General features: G+C 36.1%; 1 protein-coding gene and 1 long non-coding RNA gene across 2 annotated transcripts in view; both read right to left on the bottom strand.

Moving 5' to 3' along the window:
- Positions 1-23,141, bottom strand: part of LOC127511454 (C-type lectin domain family 4 member M-like) — a 173,901-nt gene that overhangs the window by 13,817 nt on the left and 136,943 nt on the right. The window contains exon 2 of the mRNA XM_051892267.1: positions 8,478-8,792. Within this exon, the coding sequence (XP_051748227.1) occupies positions 8,478-8,792 (315 nt within the window). The remainder of the gene's footprint in view (positions 1-8,477; positions 8,793-23,141) is intronic.
- The window catches only part of LOC127511275 (uncharacterized), a 53,206-nt gene continuing 47,463 nt past the window's right edge, over positions 17,399-23,141 (bottom strand). The window contains exon 5 of the long non-coding RNA XR_007929953.1: positions 17,399-17,521. This is a non-coding gene — a long non-coding RNA (uncharacterized LOC127511275). The remainder of the gene's footprint in view (positions 17,522-23,141) is intronic.

Genomic DNA, 23,141 nt, shown 5'->3' with positions numbered 1-23,141 from the left:
TTTTTGGCGCACCAAAAATATTCTCGTCACTTTATAATATTAATATTGAACCACTGTATTCACATGAACTTATTTAAATATGTTTTTAGTACATTAATGGATCTTGAGAGAGGAAATGTCATTGCTCCTTATGTAGGCCTCACGGAGCCATCGGATTTCAATAAAAATATCTTAATTTGCGTTCCGAAGATTAACGAAGGTCTTACGGGTGTGGAACGGCATGAGGGAGAGTAATAAATGACAGAATTTTCATTTTTGGTTGAACTAACCCTTTAACTCTTGCTTTAATACAAAATGTTGAATAGACCCTGTCTGACCAGGGCCCTTCGAATCGTCCCGATCTCTCTGCAGAAAACAACACGCAGTATTAAGATTCAAGTAAATGTACACCTTTGAATGGATTAATTTTGTGTTAATTCATCTATTATTTTGTCTTGTGGTCTATATGTAAACATCTGTTATGTGAAATAGCTTGTTCAGGGTAACACTAAATAAAAACAGGCAATTTTTTTCATCCCTATTATTGTTAAAATTATTAACATTCTGTGAGGTTTATGTAAACTTGACCTCAACTGTACCGCTAGATTATATGCACTAAGCATTTGTGATTATGCTTAATATTTGTAATAAAAATATCATCTTCAAAATATCAATAATAAATCAATCTCAATTTTTCTGTTGCCAAGAAAAATATTCTTTCTGAGAGTTGATAGATGATCAATACTGAGTGTTCGCTGGATGAACAGATTAATTGATTGTAATATTAATTCAGCTACATCAAGTTAATTATATTAACTGATCCAAATATTTATAATTATTCATATTTCCCTTTTGAGCTCATTTCCTACACATACATTGTTTAAAACAAGAAGGACACAGCCTTATGAAAAGAAAAAACGTGAACATTGTGGTTGTGACAGTTGCTTGGATTCGTCAGCGGTCGGCTTGTCAGTATCATATTTGTAATGATGGGTCAACAGAATGGGGATCCATTTGCAGCTTTTATTAAGATAAGTACAAATGCAGACAAGGACAGAGGCAAATACGTGAACAGGGGCAGGCAATGGTCGAGGCAGGTGGCAAGCAAACACAGTCCAGTAAACAGGCAGAGATCAGGGCAGGCGGCAGAGAATCACAGAGAGTAAACAGTCCAAATGGCAACAGAATGACAATCCACAAAAAAACGCTCAGAAATGATCACCGGGGCAAATCAAGACTTCGCAAAGTGTGAGTGCGTGTGTGTGGCTTAAATAGTGTGAGTGTGATGTGGTGCAGGTGTGTGCGCAATCAGTCCCAGGAATGAGGGCCTATGGGAAACGTAGTCCGAATGGTGGAAAGTCAATATTCAGGTGACAGCTCCCTCCGGTGGTGCAGAGGAGGAGGCGCGGGAGCCACATTCGTGACAATATTACAATATTGCGGTTATCATGACAGCCCTAACCACAGGCTTCCTCCTTGCTCGGGCCCTGGGGCTTCAGCCCCGTCTATTGTTAGCCCTGTGAAATAGTAACTAATCTTACAGTACATGAAATTCCTGTCAAATCACACAATGTAGCAAAGTTTAAATTCATACACACTTTTATATCTGATTTATATCAATGATAAATTTTGTTGGGTATGTATCTCAAATTTGAGTACATAAAAGTTTGTTGTGATATTGATAATTCAATTTTAAAGCTTTAATATTACATTTAGTTTATTACAGAACAGCATAATAAAGAAAAGTGCCTTTCAAACAGTAACATGAATTTGTTAAGTCACAATAATTGTGATTTAGGAGTTGTATCAACTCATAATATAATAAGGCGTAATGTAATAAATTCTTCATAAATGTAGTCATTTTCTAAAAAAAAATCTTAAGCTCATGTAATGATTTTTCAATGTAATAATTTTTTTCACATAGTGTCAGGTTTTTGTATGAGAAATTTATTGAACACACTACAGAAATTTTCAATGTAATGACAATTCATAAGGTAATACATTTGATATTAATACATTTCAGCACAATTGTAATAATAGTTTAATGTCAAACTAGCTGTAATACTTTATCTTACAGTACTATAACAGTAAATTATGCATAATTAAATTGTACATGCAGCTAACCCTAAAGCAAACTCTGTTCCTAACTATATAGTAAGTACATGTGGTCAATTGATATAACTCAGTACTTAAAGGTATAATTTCACTCTAAGACATCTTAAAATAAAGAGTAATCAAAGAAAAGTTGACTTATTAGGCTACGTTGTGAACTCAACAATTTCATAAAGACTTTACTAACTTTGTGATTATGAAGTGCTCCATCAATTTGAGTTGAAACACATTTTAAGTTTTACAACTCAGAAACACATTTTAAATTTTATACACTAAATTAATAAAATAAAGCTTCTGCTTTCTAACTGTCATTATACGTTTGAAATCATTTTTGAGAAATAAAAATTTGGTAACACTTTACATTAAGGTTCCCTTTGTAAAGGGTTTATAAAGGTGTTTATTAATGAGTAATAAGTCATTTACAAATGCATTATAAATCATTAATAATGCAGTTATAACTGCATGAATAAAAAGGGCAACTTTAATGCAATACCTGCCAAATAGTGAGCCATTTTTAACTCACATGTTATAAATGCTTAATAAATGTATTTATTAACACTTTTTTTAACTCAAAACCAGATTCCTGGTTTATTTCATGATGCAGCAAAAATGACTATCATAATTAGACTGAAGGGTGTTGTATTTGTGCTTTTCTTATTAATATCTCATGACTGCCACTTTTCGTACTATGTTGCTTACCAGAAGTTTCTGTCTTACCCATGATACTCTCCAAAAAGGTCATGATGCCCATCCACAGCAGTGTATAAAAACTGATTTCTTGTTTTTTAAAGATGAAATTCCAACTTTATTTTGAAAATAAAACCAAAGATAATAACCATAACTTGATTAGATATTAATAATGAAAAATTTAATTCCAGTATTAGTTACCTGTAAACCTTAATATAGGGTGGACACTTGTGAACCATTTATTCATGAGTTATAAACATTAATAACCTGTGAAAGTGAACCTTAATGTAAAGTGGAAACCTGTGAACCATTTATTAATGAGTTATAAACGTTAATAACCTGTGAAAGTAAACCTTAATGTAAAGTGAACACATGTGAACCATTTATTCATGAGTTATAAACATTAATAACCTGTGAAAGTGAACCTTAATGTAAAGTGAACACATGTGAACCATTTATTAATGAATTATAAACATTAATAAACTGTGAAAGTGAACCTTAATGTAAAGTGGAAACCTGTGAACCATTTATTCATGAGTTATAAACATTAATAACCTGTGAAAGTGAACCTTAATGTAAAGTGAACACATGTGAACCATTTATTAATGACTTATAAACATTAATAAACTGTGAAAGTGAACCTTAATGTAAAGTGGAAACCTGTGAACCATTTATTAATGAGTTATGAACATTAGTAACCTATGAAAGTGAACCTTAATGTAAAGTGGAAACCTGTGAACCATTTATTAATGAGTTATAAACATTTATAACCTGTGAAAGTGAACCTTAATGTAAAGTGAACACACGTGAATCATGTATTTATTAAAGCACACACAGAAGATCTTTTTTTTTTTCCTGCTGACATATTTTATTGTTGAAATATTAATAAGAAATTCATAATTGTTCTTGATATCATGATAAAGGATACTGTAACTTTAGTATTTGGCCATTCATACTGTACCTGCGCACGACAGAACCGGGAGCGCCGGAGCGGTTATTTGTTTAATATAACTACAAACTAACACAGCGATTACACATATAATATACAAACTAACACAGCGATTATAATATAAACACTTGAAAAACATAGTCTGCAATGTCACTTCAGTTAGCTTACCCATCAAATCAGTAACGTAAAACACAAAATTTCACTTCAGAGCATGTCGGAACAATACTGGTAACTGCGCCACTTCGTCTCATGAAAGTGGCAAGGCTTTATTGGATGCTCACTAGCGCCAACTCCTGTCACACGCCAGAACACGCATGCTTAGTGATGTGACCCTGAAAGAGTGATGTGACCTGAAAGACTATATAAAGTATAGCCTAATATATTATTGTCACGTCTAGTTTTTATTTCTGTAGCTTACTATAGTTTGTTCTCCTACATTTTTTAGTTCAGTTATCTTCATAATAAAAAAATGCTGCATCTAATTCCTGCTTCCTCACTGCTCTTTACAACCAAATGTGACAATAATGTATAATAAGCAATGTCTTCTTCTTCTTCTTCTTCTTCTTATTATTATAAATAGTTGTAGTAGTAGGCTATATACTTTATTATACTCTTTCAGGTTCTCATCACTGTTAATTCTGGCGTGTGACAGGAGTTGGCGCTAGTGAGCATCCAATAAAACCTTGCCACTTTTCACGAGAAGTCACACAGTACTGTTCCAACATGCTTTGAAGTGAAAATTTGTGTTTACTGATTTGATGGGTAAGCTAACTGAGGTGAAATCGCAGACTATGTTTTTCTAGTGTTTATATTATATGTGTTATCGCTGGGTTATAACCGCTCCGGCGCTCCCGCGCAGGTACTGCAAGTGCGGATGGCCAAAGCCAAATATCCTCAAGTTATGGTGACCTTTATCATGATATCAAAAATAATTATTGAATGCATATTAATATGCTAATGTTCTGTAACGGCGCATTTGGTCATTGATTTAATGATTTACACAACTGTTAAATAAAATAATACATATTTAGGTGCCTTTATTCAGCTTGTATCATGTTTGGCTTATAGATGTGATAGATTTTAATTTGAGTTTACTTGCATAAGCCACTTTTCATGAGAAGTCATTCTCTGTAAGTTTTTTGCTGTAAAAGAAAAGTTTAAACTTTTTTGTTTCAAGTTTAAAGTTGTGTTTACTAATACATGCATCAAAAAAGTAAAATATTTCATTAGAAAAAAATACTATTTTCTTTGTGTACATTAATAATTAATAAATACATGATTCACATGTGTTCACTTTACATTAAGATTCACTTTCACAGGTTATTAATTTTTGAAACTTATTAATAGATGGTTCACAGGTTTCCACTTTACATTAAGGTTCACTTTCACAGGTTATTAATGTTCATAACTCATTAATAAATGGTTCACAGGTTTCCACTTTACATTAAGGTTCACTTTCACAGGTTATTAATGTTCATAACTCATTAATAAATGGTTCACAAGTTTCCACTTTACATTAAGGTTCACTTTCACAGGTTATTAATGTTCATAACTCATTAATAAATGGTTCACAGGTTTCCACTTTACATTAAGGTTCACTTTCACAGGTTATTAATGTTCATAACTCATTAATAAATGGTTCACAGGTTTCCACTTTACATTAAGGTTCACTTTCACAGGTTATTAATGTTTATAACTCAATAATAATGGTTCACAGGTTTCCACTTTACATTAAGGTTCACTTTCACAGGTTATTAATGTTTATAACTCAATAATAATGGTTCACAGGTTTCCACTTTACATTAAGGTTCACTTTCACAGGTTATTAATGTTTATAACTCATGAATAAATGGTTCACAAGTGTCCACCCTACATTAAGGTTCACAGGTAACTAATACTGGAATTAAATTTTTCATTATTAATATCTAATCAAGTTATGGTTATTATCTTTGGTTTTATTTTCAAAATAAAGTTGGAATTTCATCTTTAAAAAACAAGAAATCAGTTTTTATACACTGCTGTGGATAGGGCATCATGACCTTTTTGGAGAGTATCATGGGTAAGACAGAAACTTCTGGTAAGCAACATAGTACGAAAAGTGGCAGTCATGAGATATTAATAAGAAAAGCACAAATACAACACCCTTCAGTCTAATTATGACAGTCAATTTTTGCTGCATCGTGGAATAAACCAGAAATCTGGTTTTGAGTTAAAAAAAAGTGTTAATAAATACATTTATTAAGCATTTATAACATGTGAGTTAAAAATGGCTCACTATTTGGCAGGTATTGCATTAAAGTCGCCCTTTTTATTCATGCAGTTATAACTGCATTATTAATGATTTATAATGCATTTGTAAATGACTTATTACTCATTAACAAACACCTTTATAAACCCTTTACAAAGGGAACCTTAATGTAAAGTGTTACCAAAAATTTAAATGATTGTCATAACTTTTTTTTATTTCGCACAAAACTGTTTATAATTTTATTTATTTATTTATTTATTTATTTTCATTTTTGTAGATAACTAATGAACTAAAGTCATTATTGGCCAAATCTTCCAGAGGTAAACGTAACGTTATTTCTTCACAGGTTGTTATTCAGATGATTTGTGTTATGTATAAGAATTCAGTACTCATTTGATACTATAATCTTCATGTTTGCTGTCAATCTTTTGTAGCTCAGAAAAAGGACAATAATAACACTTCACAATAAGGTTCTATCAATTACCTTTGGTAATTATTTTAGGTATCAATGATTAACAGCATTTATATTAGGGGCGTGCAGTGGAACCTGTATCTGCAACAATCTCCAAATGATTTGTATCTGTATTCGGACTAAACTGGAAGTGACGGAGCTTTAACCGGAAGTTTTTACAATTACTTGACAAGACTGTCATGTCTGTGCTTTTAAATATATATCTGTTTCCTACGTAGTCCAAATATGCAATATAACTCATATAATGTACATTAGTACTAGTAGTAGTAATAATTTGATGTATATTTAAATCTGGTGCAATTTGTAGATAGTTTAAGGTTTAGATTAGATTTTAAAAAATATGGCAAGGGAACAAAAATGTTTTTTATGTTTTAAGTTATTAGTAATGTAATACTCATTACATAATGTGCAGTTATTACATTTTGCTTTATTACATTATTATAGTTGCTTGTGTGTTCATAATGGATTCTGCTCACATATTTATTGAAATGTGTCATTTAAAAATAATCTCACAGATCCATCTTAGTGCTGTATTACATGGATAATCATTCCATCCTGTTGAAGTAATAAAAGCACAGTCTTCATCACTATCGTAATTATTAGGCTCTCCAGACCACCAGAACCTGCATCAACAGATCAGCATTAGATGTTCAGTGCTGCTTTCTGTGTGATATGATACTGACTGTGAGATATGATCATTTATTAGATAATAATTAGTTAATCTCAGTGATTTCTCACCCAGAGGTCAGTGTGCTGCCATCAACCCATTCCCATCTGCCCTCCACATCACTGTCAGTCAGACCAATCCAGAAACCATCAAAACGTTTACTGACAAATTCCTAAGAATAAAAACACAGATACATTTCATCATTTACAGGCAGCAGCTAAACACACACACACACACACAAGTTTTCTCCTTAGTGAGGACATTCCATGGGCGTAATGGTTTTTATACTGTACATTTTCTCCCCCAACACATCACAGAAAACATTCTGCATTTTTACATTTTTAATAAAATGTTGTTTAGTGTGTTTTTAAAGCTATTTTAAATATGAGGACTCATGAAATGTCCTCATATTTCATGTTTACGTCGTAATATCAGTGCAATACCCATGTCATTATACAAATTTGTGTCCTCATAAATCACAAAAATGTGCGCGCACACACACACACACACACACACACACACTCTTTCACTCACGTGTTCCTCTCTGTTGTTGATGATGATCAGATCTGCCTCTCTCTCTGTACAGTATCTTCTGCTCTCAGTCCAGGTCCTCGATTCAGAGGAAATTAAATAAAGACTGGATTGATAGTAAATCCATCCATCTGTTAACACAACCAGTTTAACTATTAGCACTTTTTTCAGTCTTTTTAACTTGTCTCGTTCATCTGTGAGCTTTAGTGTTAGTGGGTGGTAACTATCTCTTTTGAGATCACTTGGTTTCTTCACATTTACACGCTGAACCACGAGCGTTTGGAGGGCTCAAATGAACTAGGTGTGAAAACACCCTTAAAATAAGTCACTAAACCCAAACACATCACTTAACAAGTGTCAGCTATGAACACAATCTCAATAGTATTCATAAGGATTGTATCTACACTCCAATCTAGGAATTCCATAAAATTGTTATTATAATTATCCTAAAAAGAGGAAACATTTGTACTTTCTTTACATTTTACATTGTAAAAAGGTTTTACATTTGAATTTATGGTTCTCTTTATTTTGTTGGTTCACTTTAGACATTGACTAACTATAATAACTTTGTAACTGCAGTCAGATAACTCTCATTAGAGTATCAGTAGACTGTTAGGGTAGGGTTAGGGTCTGGATTAGTAGAATAAACTGACATGTAGTTGTAAAGTGGACAATTGAAATAAAGTGTTAGTGAATTTATTTTGTACTATAGACTCTTTCCATGCTGTGAATATGTGCACTAGAATTACACTTGACATTCAAACACCTATGAATGCTAACCAGATTATATTCCTGCTCTGTAGCAACTACTAAAATGACAAAAGAAACTCACCCAGTTTACCAAGAGTCATCTGAAGATCATTTTTCTCCAATTTTAGCTGGTCTCTCTCATTGGTCAGGTTTTTGGTATTTATTTTCAGCCTATCTCTCTCTTCTTTGAGGTTGGTAATCATGGTCAGTAGCTCGTCTCTCTCTTCTGAGAGGTTGGTGATGTTAGTTAGTAGCTGGTGTGTCTCTTGTGTGTCGTTTGAGCTCTTTGTATGGATGTGGACACACAGCACTATGACTGCAGTCAGCAGAAGAACACACAGCAGCACCAAACACACTGCAGCTGCTCTGGAGCTTCTGATCTTCACACAAACACTTCCTGAAAATGACAAATATCAAGATAAATGTTTTCTCAGTTTCCTAATTGTATGTTTGTGTTGTATGTGTAACTGTATGGTTTCTCTTGGTTCAGTGTTTATATTGCCATAAACAGGTTGAGACATTTTTGTTCACATGATGGAAGCTACATGTGTTTCTACTCTGTAGTCCTCTGCCACTTATTGACCTCAACTACTAAAAGTAGAGTCTCAAATAGCAAAGTACATCACAGTACAAGAGCATGTGACACCCTTCCTGTTAATCCAATATATTTGCATAACAAATCCCGCCCTGGAGCCGATTCTAAACATTTAATTGGCCATGTCAATTACAGTAACGATTAGCTACACCCAACCCTGATCCCTAAACCTACCCGTCACTGTAACTTCAGCCAATGAAACTGGTTGCAGGGCGGGGATTTACACTGAGCTGTTTGGGGGGGGGGAGAATCACACTTGTGGTAGTGTGGTTAGATGTAGCAGCCGGGTAAAGTTTAAAATAAAGTGTCAAAGAAATAAGTGTGATTAACAGTGGTCTCAATCTCAATCTCTGGAGGGCCACAGTTCTGCACAGTTTTGCTCCGACTCTAATCAAACACACCTGATCCAGCTTAGGTCTTCAGAATTACTAGAAACTTCCAAACAGGTGTGAGCTGGAGCTAAACTGTGCAGAGCTGTGGCCCTCCAGGAATTGAGTTTGAGACCACTGGTGATTAAAGTGTTTGTGTGTCTTTTTAATGTGATTAAAATCAGAATATGCCACACATTTTGCTATGATTATGAGATTAGTCGAATCAATTTCGTTGAAGAATTACGTTTACATGAGGTCAAGTTTAATCACAATATTGCCTCAATCTCAATATAACTGCATTTTCAGGGTGGATGTAAATGAAATCACGACTCTGATTCAGTTGCATCGTTGAACAGCTCACAGGAGAAGATGATCAATAAATAACTTAAATTTCAGTTTGTTCTTCACACAAAGATATCATATGACTACACAAGACTTAGAATGAACCCACAGGTCATATGGTCATATCTTATGATACTTTCAATAGTGCTTTTGTGTTCTTTTAAGCTTTTTCCTCAAGTTCCTATGTGAAATCTTCAAAACATCTTCATTTGTTTGCCACAGAACGATTGTAACTAACAGCACTATGTCTGTAAAGTCAAGGCTGTGGTTTCTCTGTTTCTACACCAACACAAAGATAGAGCAGCATTCTCATCAACATTATTATGAAGGCCTCAGGTACAGTGTACATTTTAGGATGTCCTCAGACTTCAGTCATATGATGAAAAAGGCATAATGCCTCAGACTAAAAGGCTTCAGTCATTGGACAAAACGGCATCATGCCTTACATGGAAATGCTTCAAGTCTCAGGAAAAACAACGTCAGCGTCAGGTCTCGTACAAACGGACTGACCATCCTAACTGAAACACACAGGCTGAGTAAACATTTTAGTCAGTTTTTTTTCTCTCTCCAAAATCATATACAAATGGTTAGTTATTAAATCCTACAATAGCATCAGAAGAACACAAATCAGAACCAAACACACTGTAGCTGCTTCTGATCTTCACACAATCACTTCTGAACACCACAGGAATGACATTAGATGACTGAACATGTGCAGACTCTGATGATTTGATCAAAGTAATGAATGTGATTACCTGTACGCTGAAGTGGTTGGAGTGTGTTTGTCTCTGTCCTGAAGTCATGATCTCTCACACATTCTGCACTCTCATAGATTTCCACCATCATCTCCACTCTGTCTGTGTTCATTCCCTCAGACTCAGTCCTGATCACATCTTCATAAATACCATCAGACATTTCTGCTCTTTAACCGTCAAACATTAAATGATCTTGTTCCTTGTTTGTTGTAGATGTAGTCAGCACTCGTCTTCTTTTTAAAGCCAGTGACAAACAAACTTGTGGTCAGTGTGTGAAAACAAAAACATGACATCAGACCCTTTGACGTGAAACAGTAGTTAGGGCCCGAGCACCGATGGTGTGAGGACCCTATTGGAATTGCTCCATTTCTTCTTCTTATTCTTCCGCTTCTGGCAAATGAATTGCTTTTTTGAGGGCCTAAACATGCTCAAAAACTCATGAAACTTTGCACACGCATCAGAAGTGGTGAAAATTTACGTCTGTTATGGGTTTCAGAATTAGGTGTGGCAAAATAGCTCGATAGTGCCACCTACAAAATTACCTACAAAAGGCCGTGTCCGTAGCAGCCTGACAAATTTCGATGTTTCGCCATGAAACAGGAAGTTGTTGTAACTCGGGCATACAATGTCTGATCTGCCGAAACTTCACATGTTTTATTAGAGTCCTGACCTGAAGACATCTACATGGCAATATTCAATTACAGTCATAGCGCCACCTGTGGGCAACAGGAAATGTCATATTTTACACTGTGATTAACTCCTCATAGAGGTTTAACCAGATCAACATCATATGTTGTCAGTCTAATCTTAAGATCATAGCGATGATAAATATCAAAGATCTTGAGTTTTCGCTGAAGGGCGTGTCTGTGGTGGACTGACAATGTCTGATGTTTTGTCATGAAAGAGGAAGCTGTTGTAACTCAGGCATACAGTGTCCGATCTGCTCCAAACTTCACATGTGTGATAAGAGTCCTGGTCTAAAGACATCTATATGCCAATATTCAGTTAGTCATAGCGCCACCTGTTGGCAGCAGGAAGTGTGGCACTTTGAAATGACTTTGTTGTAAATCTGTATTCACTCGCTTACATGCATGTCGGTCTTAATACTGTTTTTCTAAGGCCAACGGGTGGCGGTGAGCCCGGGTGCGAGGGCCCTTTCATCGCTGCTTGCAGCTTTAATTGTGATAGTCTTTTCTTCCCTTTTGTGATGTATATCCAAGTAAAACTCTGCCATTGTTGTAATATCATGTGATTGACAGGTTGTGCCGCTCTCGCTCCAGTAAACACGTCATCAGAGAGGAGAAGAGATGTCATTGCAACAGGGAGGGGAAGTTATTTTAATTTAAGATTATGGGGACAATTTTAAATGTGATGTTCATTGATAAATCATTCATAAATACTGCAATATTCCATAAATAAGAATTGTTGATTTTGATTTCATAGTGACTTGTTGGCTGTTGTGGAAAAGTTCTTTATTCTTTCAGTGGTGAGAATGTAATGAAACAAACACTCAGGAAATGTCTTTGTTGATTTTATTCTTGCAAGAAGGTTGTTTAATGCAGATACACAGTTCTACAGAGAAGAACACCCTCACCCAGTGCGGCTGTCTTATATAGGCCTCTTGTTGTTCCTTGTTACCCCAAACCAATCATAACACGTTACCATATTAGGATCATAAAAATTGAAAAAAAGAGAGGGGTCTAAATCTTAGCAGATGCCCTATTGAAGTCCAAGCTGTCCAGACAAACACATTTGCACCTTTGCCTCACTTCCTTTGTTAGTTTCAGTAGCGTTTCTTAAAAGAGAACAGCATTAGCAGTAATTTTCCACTGAACAAGTTGTTTTAAATGATACACAAGACAGAGAGAAAACAAGTATCAATGCATCTATTCATAAATCAGGAGTATAAATGATAAGCAATAAAAATTCCTCTACAATGTTTAGAACAAGCACTGGACTGTGGCAGGTTACTGGGGAAATGCACATTTGGAAAGGAAATATATTTACAGGAACATTTCAGCAGGTTCAAGATGAGATGAGATGTAAACATCCTCAGTTTGGAAATGCATGAACGCACTCCCACACATTTTTTTTTAAAACAAGGACCTTTATCTCGCCGTATCAGTCTCACCCATGCTTTCCTGAATTTTTTTTTGTGTTGGGAAATAGTGAAATCTGAGGTAAGGCAACAAAGAGGCAAAACAAACCAATTTAGTAACGCAGGATGGGGGTGAAAACTTTTGAACAGGATAATTATGCCCAAATTGTTCTTATTTCAACCCGGTCTCATAGGAAAGACTTACCTGTGGGAACGTTTTCGCGAGTCACCAAAATGCGTACATATCACTTGTAACGGAGCGGGACTCAGGCAGGGATCCAATTGCAAGCTTTTATTAAAGGTGAGCGTGGTCGTACAGGCAGGGTCAAACAGGAGCAAACGGATAGCAGGGGACAGGCAGAATCGTGGTCAGGATACAGGCAAGGATCAGGACAGGCAGATATCATTCACAGAACAGCAGACAAGGCAAGGGTCAGGACAGGCAGCAATGGGTCGATAACGGGTAACAGGCAGGAATGGTAACAATAGACAGGCAGACAGAATATGAACGCTCAGAATTGCACACAACATAAGACTTCGCAATGAGGTGGTGTGTGTGAGTCTTTTATAGTCCAGGTGATGATCTACAGGTGTATGTGGTGATTGGTGTGGAATGTGTGCATGTGACTGGTAGGGAGGATTATGGGAATTAGAGTCCAAGAACAGACGGTGATCATGACATCACTGCAGTTTCCAACAGAAATGAACAGTAAAATGCCAAGCGCTTTTGATCGTTTTCATACACAGTTGTGATTACAGGGTCAGACTATGGATTAATAAAGACCCATTTTCACGTCTCCTTGCACAATATTATATTATGACTTCAAACGCTTTTTTACCACAGTGCATGATTTATAAACAAATATATTTTGGACTTTGCATCGCTTAACCAGCTCCATATGTTTCGCTTTTCTAACATAACAAGTTTGCTCGGTAGCTCAGCTGATACAGAGTTGTACTCAAGACGAGGAAGCCCTGGGTACGAATCCTGTGAAAGGCGAGTCAAGGTAAGAGAGCTCAAAAAGATATCTAAACAAGCTAAAACGGCATGATTACGGATGCTTTTATGTCACATTTGCTTTTGTTAACACTATCGGGTAGGTTTAGGTGTAGTGTTGGTGGTACATTATTTTAAAACGCAGCGGAGTGCAAATTTCAAATCAGAACTGCTGTGATTCGTATAAAAACCAACGTCATAAAAACGTACCACATTCACGTTTATCTGTTCTGGCAAAAAAATGAAAGCGCCACTCAGTGGACATTTCACATCGAAACTGCAGCGATATGTACGTATTGGTACGTATTTTGTGAACCGCGAAAACGTTCCCACAGGTACGTTTTTCTAATGAGACTGGGGTGGATTTTTCTGAAGAACATTGCTCAGTTTAACTCCTCAGGACAAACAAGGGACTCATGAGCAGAGTCCCTGTCAGAGTCTGATTTTCATGTTTTTTATTCTGTTTGATTTAGTTTTCCTGGTCTAGTATCCACTGTTAGTATGTTAATTGGTTTTGTACTTCTCTGTTCTCTGCTTGTTGGTTTCCTTTATAACAAATTGATTGAGTTTTGTTCAGGTGTTTGTCATTTAGTTCTTTTGTTTGGTCTCTCTTTAGACCAGGGGTGCACAATCCTGTTCCTGGAGATCTACCTTCCTGCAAAGTTCAGCTCCAACCCTGATCAAACAGACCTGAAGCAGCTAATTAAGATCTTCAGGAGCACTTGATAATTACAGACAGGTGTGTTTGATCAGGGTTTGATCTGAACTCTGCAGGTAGGTAGATCTCCAGGAACAGGATTGTCTCAATAGTATTCATAGGGATTGTATCTACACTCCAAAAATTAGAGTACTCTCATTAGAGTATTAGTAGACTGTTAGGGTAGGGTTTGGGTCTGGATTAGTAGAATAAACTGACATGTAGTTGTAAAGTTACTTGTAGTCAGTAAAATGTGTAAAGTGGACAATTGGAATAAAGTGTTAACAAATTTATTTTGTACGTAACAGTCTCAAAACACCAGAAACCGGAGCTTTTAACAGCAGCTGCAGCGATGCGTAGACTTTACCAATCAGCTCCTTTATTTAGAAGGCGGGATTTATTCTGCCATATTACGCATTGCACTTTCTCCCATTTCTAAGTAATATGAGAGCACCGTCTTTCTGTTTATAAAGTCTTTGGTGCAGTTCAGTAAAGTGGTGTTCCACACATGCTCTGATCTGTGCCGAAAATGGACTGTCTGGTTGGTGAAGCACCTAAAGGCCAATTCACATCACCGACAGATGCTGACAAACAATGATAGACATGTTCATCAGGTGTTGTTGGACCTCATAATTCAAACTGACAGTTCTGAACTCTTGCTTTAATACAAAATATGTTGAATGGACCCCCTGTCTGACCAGGGCCCTTCGAATCGTCCCGATCTCTCTGCAGAAAACAACACGCAGTATTAAGATTCAAGTAAATGTACACCTTTGAATGGATTAATTTTGTGTTAATTCATCTATTATTTTGTCTTGTGGTCTATATGTAAACATCTGTTATGTGAAATAGCTTATTCAGGGTAACACTAAATAAAAACAGGCAATTTTTTTCATCCCTATTATTGTTAAAATTATTAACATTCTGTGAGGTTTATGTACACTTGACCTCAACTGTAACGCTAGATTATATGCACTAAGCATTTGTGATTATGCTTAATATTTGTAATAAAAATATCATCTTCAAAATATCAATAATAAATCAATCTCAATTTTTCTGTTGCCAAGAAAAATATTCTTTCTGAGAGTTGATAGATGATCAATATTAATTCAGCTACATCAAGTTAATTATATTAACTGATCCAAATATTTATAATTATTCATATTTCCCTTTTGAGCTCATTTCCTACACATACATTGTTTAAAACAAGAAGAGCATAGCCTTCTGAAAAGAAAAAACGTGAACATTGTGGTTGTGGCAGTTGCTTGGATTCGTCAGCGGTTGGCTTGTCATTATCATAATATTACAATATTGCGGTTATCATGACAGCCCTAACCACAGGCTTCCTCCTTGCTCGGGCCCTGGGGCTTCAGCCCTGTCTACTGTTAATGCGGCCCTGTGAAATAGTAACTAATCATACATGAAATTCTTCTCAAATCACACGTTGTAGCAAAGTTTAAATTCATACACACTTTTACATCTGATTCATATCAATGATGAATTTTGTTGGGTATGTATCTCAAATTTGAATACATAAAAGTTTGTTGTGATATTGATAATTCAGTTTTAAAGCTTTAATATTACATTTAGTTTATTACAGAACAGCATAATAAAGAAAAGTGCCTTTCAAACAGTAACATGAATTTAAGTCACAATAATTGTGATTTCTCAGCCTTATTTAGTTGTTCAGCTCATAATATAATAAAGCGTAATGTAATAAATGCACAATGTAATAAATATTACATTATTGATGTAATAAATTCTTCATGAATGTAGTCATTTTCTAAAAAAAAAAAATCTTAAGCTCATGTAATGATTTTTCAATGTGATAATTTCACATATCAGTTTTTGTAGGAGAAATTTATTATATTATGAACACACTATAGCAACTTTCACTATAATGACAGTTCACTGTAATAAATTTGATATTAATACATTTCAGCACAATTGTAATAATAGTTTAATGTAAAACTAGCTGTAATACTTTATTTTACAGTACTATAACAGTAAATTATGCATAATTAAATTATACATGAAACTAACCCTAAACCAAACTCTGTTCCTAACCATATAGTAAGTACATGTTGTTATTGATATTACTCAGTACTTAAATGTATAATTTCACTCTAAGACATCTTAAAATAAAGAGTAATCAAACTATTACATTAAAAGAAAAGTCGGCTTATTAGGCTGCATTGTGAACTCAACAATTTCATAAAGACTTTACTAACTTTGTGATTATGATGTGCTCCATCAATTTGAGTTGAAACACATTTTAAGTTTTATACACTAAATCAATAAAATAAAGCTTCTGCTTTCTAACTGTAATTATATGTTTGTAATCATTTTTGAGAAATAAAAATTTAAATGATTGTCATTTTTTTTTTTTTTTAATTTCCTACAAAACTATTTATAATTTTATTTTTTTTTTTTTTCCTTCATTTTTGTAGATAACTACTGAACTAAAGTCATTATTGGCCAAATCTTCCTGAGGTAAACGTAACGTTATTTCTTCACAGGTTGTTATTCAGATGATTTGGGTTATGTATAAGAATTCAGTACTCATTTGATACTATAATCTTCATGTCTGCTGTAAATCTTTTGTAGATCAGAAAAAGGACATTAATAACACTTCACAATAAGGTTCTATTAATTACCTTTGGTAATTATTTTAGGTATCAATGATTAACAGCATTTATATTAGGAGCGTGCAGTGGAACCTGTATCTGCAACAATCTCCAGATGATTTGTATCTGTATTCGGACTAAACTGGAAGTGACGGAGCTTTAACCGGAAGTTTTTACAATTACTTGACAAGACTGTCATGTCTGTGCTTTTAAATATATATCTGTTTCCTACGTAGTCCAAATATGCAATATAACTCATATAATGTACGTTAGTACTAGTAGTAGTAATAATTTGATGTATATTTAAATCTGGTGCAATTTGTAGATAGTTTAAGGTTTAGATTAGATTTTAAAAAATATGGCAAGGGAACAAAAATGTTTTTTATGTTTTAAGTTATTAGTAATGTAATACTCATTACATAATGTGCAGTTATTACATTGTGCTTTATTACATTATTATAGTTTCTTGTGTGTTCATAATGGATTCTGCTCGCATATTTATTGAAATGTGTCATTTAAAAATAATCTTCTCACAGATCCATCTTAATGCTGTATTACATGGATAATCATTCCATCCTGTTGAATGAGTCGAAGCACAGTCTTCATCACCTCTGTAATTATTAGGCTCTCCAGACCACCAGAACCTGCATCAACAGATCAGCATTAGATGTTCAGTGCTGCTTCCTGTGTGATATGATACTGACTGTGAGATATGATCATTTATTAGATAATAATCAGTTAAATTCAGTGATTTCTCACTCAGAGGTCAGTGTGCTGCCATCAACCCATTCCCATCTGCCCTCTACATCACTGTCAGTCAGACCAATCCAGAAATCATCAGAACGTTTACTGACAAATTCCTAAGAATAAAAACACAGATACATTTCATCATTTACAGGCAGCAGCTAAACACACACACACACACACACACACACACAGGTTTTCTTCTTAGTGAGGACATTGCATGGGCGTAATGGTTTTTATACTGTACATTTTCTCCCCCAACACTACCCCTACCCCTAAACCTACCCCTCACAGAAAACATTCTGCATTTTTACATTTTTAATAAAATGTTGTTTAGTGTGTTTTTAAAGCTATTTTAAATATGAGGACTCATGAAATGTCCTCATATTTCATGTTTACATCGTAATACCAGAGCGATACCCATGTCATTATACAAATTTGTGTCCTCATAAATCATAAAAACGTGCACACACACACACACACACACACACACACACACACACACACACTTTCACTCACTTGTTCCTCTCTGTTGTTTATGATGATCAGATCTGCTCCTCTCTCTGTACAGTATCTTCTGCTCTCAGTCCAGTTCCTCTCCTCAGAGGAAATGAAGTAAAGACTGGATTGATAGTGAATCCATCCATCTGTTAACACAACCAGTTTAACTATTAGCACTTTTTTCAGTCTTTTTAACTTGTCTCGTTCATCTGTGAGCTTTAGTGTTAGCGGGTGGTAACTATCTCTTTTGAGATCACTTGGTTTGTTCACATTTACACACTGAACAGCGAGCGTTTGGAGGGCTCAAATGAACTAGGTGTGAAAACACCCTTAAAATAAGTCACGTAACCCAAACACATCAAGTGTCAGTTATGAACACAATCTCAATAGTATTCATAGTGTAGCAGTACGATCTGCCCTCCCCTGACGTCATCCAGCAAATTGAGGGCGTGGTCTGATTGAGGGTCATTTACCTGCCTATAAAATCGTTTCGGTTTGCGTTATGTGTGTGCGTTTGTTTTGTGTCAGCGAGCGAGCCGCCGTACTTCCGGGTTTTCGTGTGGATGGTGGCGAGGTAGGAGTGTTGGCAGTGAGTGGTTTGCAATGCTTATGGTTTATTACACTGGGTTTTATGAACCGATTTTATTTAAGGGTGGACTGAGGAGCTTTTCGGGAAGCCCTTTAATAGCTGCGTGTAATGGAGACATTCTTATTATACATCTGCATCCGTGCTTCGTGAGTCTCAGTACAGGTATGTGTTGACGTTGACTTTACTATTAACTTTATATGGGTTTTCATGATCGGGTGATTAAAGTATGTTTCCCCTATTTAAGGTGCGGGCCAATGTGCAAGGGACGTTACAGTGGGCTGCTGTAGTGGGCTTGTCGCTTGCTGTGTGGCTTTTCTGCGCTATGTGCATCGTTTGACCCTGCTTTGATGTTTGCCTGATTACCTGCTTTATCTACCTACAGCTGCTTCACGCTGCGTCATCTCTCTTGTCTGCTTCGCTTTGCTCAGCTGTGTATCTTCTTCTACATATCTGGTCTCTGGAGCTGTGTTATCTTCCATCTGCACTGTATGCGGTGACGCTGGATTAACAGTTGATTAACATTTTGACGCTTCCGTATGTTAACAGTGTATCATTGCCGCATTTAAATACTTACAGGATCAGCTGGACTGCGGTCTGGACTTGGGGTATGGTGCTTATTTTCAATAGTACCGTGAGTAACTGATCTAAAAGTGGCGTGCGACAGGGTAGCTACTACCTGACTGTCACTTTCATCATTTTCTTTTTTTTGGGTTATTGTGTTTGATTTAATTGTTTGTTTTCTATTATTTTTTTCTTCTTTTGCTTGGTATTATTCTTATTGATCTTTCTTTTTGGTTTCTACTTTTTTTGTTATTGGTTTGAGTTTGTAGTATAATTTCTTTTGTTTTCTGATCAACCCAGTTGAATTATTTTTCTTTGTTTCCTTTTGTGACATGCATCCCTTTTTTTGTACATGTGTCTCTGTGATCATTTTTACTGGCGTTTTGCCTATTGTAGCCTGCTGGTAACCCAGTAGCTGGGGCGCTCTAAGTAACCAGCAGTATTTTTGGATAGCTGACTGTGTTGAGAATCAGGTTGTTGTATGTGATGTTTGGTCCAATTTATGTGTTTTAAATTATGTGTTTGTTTCTTTTCCCTTCAGGAGTGGGGCGGCCGGCGGCAGCAGTGTAGCATCTTGTGGTGGTGGGCCTTTTACCTGCAGTGTTCACAGTGAGGTGTGCCGTGTTGTGCTGTGGTGCGTGTGTGCACGCGCGAGTGCTGTGTTCTCTCTGCTTAAAGGACGCCAGGCCTTCCCCCACCCTGAAGTGGGATGTCTTGTTTGTTTTATTTTTAACTATTTGATACGGTGAATCAAATTGAATCCGTTTTGAATAAAGTTTTTGTTTTAAACTCAACTCTGGTCTGATACCTGACCCAGTCGTGACGAACCTGTGTGCCTTAATGTTGAGGGCAGTCCCGGAAATAGCCTCCGGGTAGCGTAGTCTGTATAATTTATTAGTTCGTAACGCCACACATAGGGATTGTACCTACACTCCAAATCTAGGAATTCCATAAAATTGTTATTATAATTATCCTAAAAAGAGGAAACATTTGTACTTTCTTTACATTTTTACATTGTAAATAGGTTTTCCATTTGAATTTATGGTTCACTTTATTTTGATGGTTCACTTTAGACATGGCCTAACTATAATAACTTTGCAACTGCAGTCAGATAACTCTCATTAGAGTATCAGTAGACTGTTAGGGTAGGGTTAGGGTCTGGATTAGTAGAATAAACTGACATGTAGTTGTAAAGTGGACAATTGAAATTAAGTGTTAGTGAATTTATTTTGTACTATAGACTCTTTCCATGCTGTGAATATGTGCACTAGAATAACACTTGACATTCAAACACCTATGAATACTAACCAGATTATATTCCTGCTCTGTAGCAACTACTAAAATGACAAAAGAAACTCACCCAGTTTACCAAGACTCATTTGAAGATCATTTTTCTCCAATTTTAGCTGGTCTCTCTCATTGGTCAGGTTTTTGGTATTTATTTTCAGCCCATCTCTCTCTTCTTTGAGGTTGGTAATCATGGTCAGTAGCTCGTCTCTCTCTTCTGAGAGGTTGACGATGTTAGTTAGTAGCTGGTGTGTCTCTGGTGTGTCGTTTGAGCTCTTTGTATGGATGTGGACACACAGCACTATGACTGCAGTCAGCAGAAGAACACACAGCAGCACCAAACACACTGCAGCTGCTCTGGAGCTTCTGATCTTCACACAATCACTTCCTGAAAATGACAAACATCAAGATAAATGTTTTCTCAGTTTCCTAATTGTATGTTTGTGTTGTATGTGTAACTGTATGATTTCTCCTGGTTCAGTGTTTATATTGCCATGAACAGGCTGAGACATTTTTGTTCACATGATGGAAGCTACATGTGTTTCTACTCTGTAGTCCTCTGCCACTTATTGGCCTCAACTACTAAAAGTAGAGTCTCAAATAGCAAAGTATGTCACAGTACAAGAGCATGTGACACCCTTCCTGTTAATCCAATATATTTGCATAACAAAAAGCTCTTCCTAGAGGGCACTATTGTGGTAGGCATGATTTTTTACCCCAAACCAGTTCAGCGGAAATCCCGCCCTGGAGCCGATTCTAAACATTTAATTGGCCATGTCAATTACAGTAAACGATTACCTACACCCAACCCTGATCCCTAAACCTACCCGTCACTGTAACCTCAGTCAATGAAACTGGTTGCAGGGCGGGGATTTACACTGAGCTGTTTGGGGGGGGGGAAATCACACTTGTGGTAGTGTGGTTAGATGTAGCAGTCGGGTAAAGTTTAAAATAAAGTGTCAAAGAAATAAATGTGATTAACAGTGGTCTCAATCTCAATTTCTGGAGGGCCACAGTTCTGCACAGTTTTGCTCCGACTCTGATCAAACACACCTGATCCAGCTTAGGTCTTCAGAATTACTAGAAACTTCCAAACAGGTGTGAGCTGGAGCTAGTTGGAGCTAAACTGTGCAGAGCTGTGGCCCTCCAGGAATTGAGTTTGAGACCACTGGTGATTAAAGTGTTTGTGTGTCTTTTTAATGTGATTAAAATCAGCATATGCCACACATTTTACTATGATTATGAGATTAGTCGAATCAATTTCATTGAAGAATTACGTTTACATGAGGTCAAGTTTAATCACAATATTGCCTCAATCTCAATATAACTGCATTTTCAGGGTGGATGTAAATGAAATCACGACTCTGATTCAGTTGTATCGTTGAACAGCTCACAGGAGAAGATCATCAATAAATAACTTAAATTTCAGTTTGTTCTTCACACAAAGATATCATATGACTACACAAGACTTAGAATGAACCCACAGGTCATATGGTCATATTTTATGATACTTTCAATAGTGCTTTTGTGTTCTTTTAAGCTTTTTCCTCAAGGTCCTATGTGAAATCTTCTAAACATCTTCATTTGTTTGCCACAGAACGATTGTAACTAACAGCACTATGTCTGTAAAGTCAAGCCTGTGGTTTCTCTGTTTCTACACCAACACAAAGATAGAGCAGCATTCTCATCAACATTATTATGAAGGCCTCAGGTACAGTGTACATTTTAGGACATCCACAGACTTCAGTCATATTACAAAAAGGCATCATGCCTCAGACTAAAAGGCTTCAGTCATTGGACAAAACAGCATCATGCCTTACATGGAAATGCTTCAAGTCTCAGGAAAAACAACGTCAGCGTCAGGTCTCATACAATCGGACTGACCATCCTAACTGAAACACACAGGCTGAGTAAACATTTTAGTCAGTTTTTTCTCTCTCCAAAACCATATACAAATGGTTAGTTATTAAATCCTACAATAGCATCAGAAGAACACAAAGCAGAACCAAACACACTGTAGCTGCTTCTGATCTTCACACAATCACTTCTGAACACCACAGGAATGACATTAGATGACTGAACATGTGCAGACTCTGATGATTTGATCAAAGTAATGAATGTGATTACCTGTACGCTGAAGTGGTTGGAGTGTGTTTGTCTCTGTCCTGAAGTCATGATCTCTCACACATTCTGCACTCTCATAGATTACCACTGTCATCTCCATTCTGTCTGTGTTCATTCTCTCAGACTCAGTCCTGATCACATCTTCATAAATACCATCAGACATTTCTGCTCTTTAACCGTCAAACATTAAATGATCTTGTTCCTTGTTCGTTGTAGATGTAGTCAGCACTCGTCTTCTTTTTAAAGCCAGTGACAAACAAACTTGCGGTCAGTGTGTGAAAACAAAAACATGACATCAGACCCTTTGACGTGAAACAGTAGTTAGGGCCCGAGCACTGATGGTGTGAGGACCCTATTGGAATTGCTCCGTTTCTTCTTATTATTCTTTCACTTCTGGCAAATGAATCGCTTTTTTGAGGGCCTAAACATGTTTAAAAACCCATGAAACTTTGCACACG

The sequence above is a fragment of the Ctenopharyngodon idella genome, chromosome 4 (assembly GCF_019924925.1).
Source record: "Ctenopharyngodon idella isolate HZGC_01 chromosome 4, HZGC01, whole genome shotgun sequence".
In the NCBI taxonomy this organism is placed as follows: Eukaryota; Metazoa; Chordata; class Actinopteri; order Cypriniformes; family Xenocyprididae; genus Ctenopharyngodon; species Ctenopharyngodon idella.
This window is presented reverse-complemented; position numbering and strand designations above follow the sequence as displayed.